The sequence below is a fragment of the Neophocaena asiaeorientalis genome, unplaced genomic scaffold (genome assembly GCF_003031525.2).
Source record: "Neophocaena asiaeorientalis asiaeorientalis breed wild unplaced genomic scaffold, Neophocaena_asiaeorientalis_V1.1 scaffold473, whole genome shotgun sequence".
Classification (NCBI taxonomy): domain Eukaryota; kingdom Metazoa; phylum Chordata; class Mammalia; order Artiodactyla; family Phocoenidae; genus Neophocaena; species Neophocaena asiaeorientalis.
The window spans coordinates 1,096,828-1,099,969 of NW_020174935.1; the positions used below are offsets into that span (position 1 = coordinate 1,096,828).

The 3,142-nt window shown below is 47.0% G+C and overlaps 1 protein-coding gene across 1 annotated transcript in view; it reads left to right on the forward strand.

Moving 5' to 3' along the window:
• The window catches only part of LOC112410791 (TRIO and F-actin-binding protein-like), a 29,736-nt gene extending 26,827 nt beyond the window's left edge, over positions 1-2,909 (forward strand). Inside the window, exons 11-12 of the mRNA XM_024761549.1 lie at positions 26-29; positions 73-2,909. Of these exons, the coding sequence (XP_024617317.1) occupies positions 26-29; positions 73-696 (628 nt within the window). The 3' untranslated portion in view covers positions 697-2,909. The remainder of the gene's footprint in view (positions 1-25; positions 30-72) is intronic.
• The last annotated feature ends 233 nt before the right edge of the window (positions 2,910-3,142 follow it).

Consider the following 3,142-nt stretch of genomic DNA (forward strand, 5'->3'; position numbering starts at 1 on the left):
TTTGACCCCTTTCCCTTCCTCCCAGACACGTCAGATGCTGAGAACCAGTCCGCCCAGCACGAGCCTCCTCAGTTCCCCCCCACTGTGTGTATCGGGCACCGTGACGCACCCCGGGCCTCCTCCCCGCCGCGCCAAGCCCCAGAGCCCTCCCTCTTGTTCCAGGATCTCCCCAGGGCCAGCACCGAGAGCCTTGTCCCCTCCACAGACTCTCTGCACGAGCGCCTGCACATCCCCAGCCCTGTGTGCATTGGGCACCGTGATGCACCCTCCTTCTCGTCCCCGCCCCGCCAGGCCCCCGAGCCCTCCCTCTTCTTCCAGGACCCCACTGGGACTAGCATGGAGAGCCTGGCCCCCTCTACCGACTCTCTGCGTGGCTCCCCAGTGCTGCCCCCTCAAGTGTGCATAGGGCACCGGGATGCCCCTCGAGCCTCCTCTCCACCCCGCCACCCGCCCAGTGACCTAGCGCTCCTGGCACCCTCACCTCCGCCAGGCAGCTCGGGGGGCTCCCGGGGCTCGGCACCCCCGGGTGAGACCAGGCACAACTTGGAGAGGGAGGAATACACCGTGCTGGCCGACCTGCCCCCACCCAGGAGGCTGGCGCAGAGGGAGCCAGGGCCCCAGTGCAGCAACGGGGGCCGCACCCGCAGCCCTGGCCGCGCAGAGGTGGAGCGCCTCTTCGGGCAAGAGCGCAGGTGAGCCCAGGGCTGGGGCAGCCAGGTGGGCTGGGGCGGAGGCTCGGCGGCGGCAGGACAGGTAAAAGGTTCACAGGCTTAGGTTCCAAACCAGGAAAGGGTTTAGACCCCCGCCCTGCCGCTTACTGGCTATGTGACCCTAGGCAAATCACTTCACCTGTTTCCACACCTTAGGAGTTGTTTTTGACAATTAAGTGATATTGTGCATAGCCTAGCGGGTAAGAGCGAAGACCAGGGTCAGGCAGGCTGGGTTCAAATCCTGGGTCAACGCCATTCACCAACTGGTGTGATGTGGTAAAGTGATTTAATCTACCTGAGCCTCAGTTTCCTCATCTGTAAAATTAGAATATTAGTACATTAATTTAAATGAGGTTAAATTCTCAAACCCTTTGTTTGATCCAGAGTCACAGGTTTATTTGTTTATTTATTTATTTATTTTTTTACACCTTATGTGAGGGAGAAGAAAGTGTCCCAGACTTTTTTTCTGCCTTAAAGAAGAAAGCTCACAGGTCCCTTGCATTTCCGAAAACAGAGATGTCAATTTAAAACGTATGGCCAGAGCCACATATTTTAAATAAGAGAACCCACAGGATGACAGACTTTTTTTAGAGGTTAAATGTTCCTTTCCTGGGACGCAGTGACAGCACCTGAAGTCCAGGGATCCCACAAGTCTCCGTGGCTCCATTCATGCGGGTGTTTACAACCCAGCAGAACGTCTGCTTTTCCCCAGTCTTGGGGAGAAGTGTTTCCACCAGATCTGGCTGAGATTTCTTTCTCCAGCAGTTCCAGCCTCAGAGTCTTTAAGGATCAGGGCTGAAATTCCATTCGCTAAGTTCAAGAGAACAAAAAAACATAGGTCTGAAAGTCTCAAAACTTTCAGTGTAGAATTCAATAAATTATAGCATATTTACCGAGGCTGAGGTGTACAGCCACCACCACCACATAATTTTAGAACATTTCCATCACCCTGAGTAGTGGGTAATATTTTGCATCCACAATTCCTCTCTTTGTTGTCCCTTAGAAAACATTTTCTCTTAGATTTGAATCTGCACGAGAAACCTTATCTCTTATTCTTCAAATTTCCTTTTCCAGTAAGTTTTATCCATTTAAAACCCAGGCGACAACCTTTGTGGTCTCCAGCGTTAGTGTAATTCTTTCTTTGGCCTCTTAAAAAAAATACTTTCGTTTTTTTAGAGCAGTTTCTGGTTCACAACAAAATTGAGAGGCAAGTACAGAGATTTCCCATATACGCCCTGTTCCTACACGTGCACAGCTACTCCACTATCAACATCCCCCGTCAGAGTGGTCCACTTGTTGCAATCCATAAACTTACACTGACATATTATCACCCAAAGTCCATAGTTCACATTAGGGTTCACTCTTGGTGATGTACATTCTGAGTTCAGACAAATGTATAATGACGTGTGTCTACCATCAGAGTATCACACAGAATAGTCTCACTACCCTGAAAACCCCCTTTGTCTTTGGCCTTTTATGATGACTATTTTTGGTCTGATGTCAATTTGCATACCTTTGACTTTACCTGATGACTCAGCAGGGTCTTTGAACCAAAGTTAAATTTTCTTTCCTTCTTTTTTTTTCTTACCGTGATTAACTTTTAGAGAGATAAAGCGTTTATAGTAGAAGTCTGGAATATTTATACTTTTATTAATCATTTAATTGTTTTTACACAGATACTTCTATTCATTTTATTTTGCTCTCTTTGAAGTAGATTTACCTTTTTTTAAAGCTTTATTGAGGTATGACTGATATATAAAAATTGCATATTTAGCATATATATTTTGGTGAAGTAGATTATTTGCTTTTAACCAAGGCTTTACGACTCTACTGAGTAATTAAAAATTTCCCTCTTGTATGGCATTTTTTCCAAGTAGAAAACCATTCGTCCTCTGAAGATAAAATTTTAAAACCTACTTAAATATCTCTAAGGGACAGACTGAAATTTATGAGTGGGTGGCTATAGAGCTGTACTCTTACTTTCTCCCATTCATTCATTCAACATGTATTTATTGAGCATCTACTCTGTTCGAGCGTTGCTCTAACTGAGGCTGGACGTTTTTTCTCAAAGGGCTATTATCACATTAAAGCGTTAGGAATTTTGGCTCGATATCTTCATTCCTGCCCTCTTGATGCCTTTGGAATTTCTTGTCTTAGAATCATATAAGCATTTCCTAGTATCTTGAATTCAAAACAGAGCCTTCATGGAATTTACCTGACTTGACGGTCGCTGTCCTTTAACACCCTCTGGAGGTGGAAGAGCCCATCCAAGCTTCTTTGTCATCCTCGGTGCAGAGCCACACCAACCCTCAGGAACAGGTGGCCCGAGGAAATACTGTTGCTTCAGCATCAGGAGGCTGGGTCTCTGTCCAAGTCTCAGAATTTTCTTGAGTTCTTCTCTCCCCTCTCTCCATTCCACACGGGGGGAACCT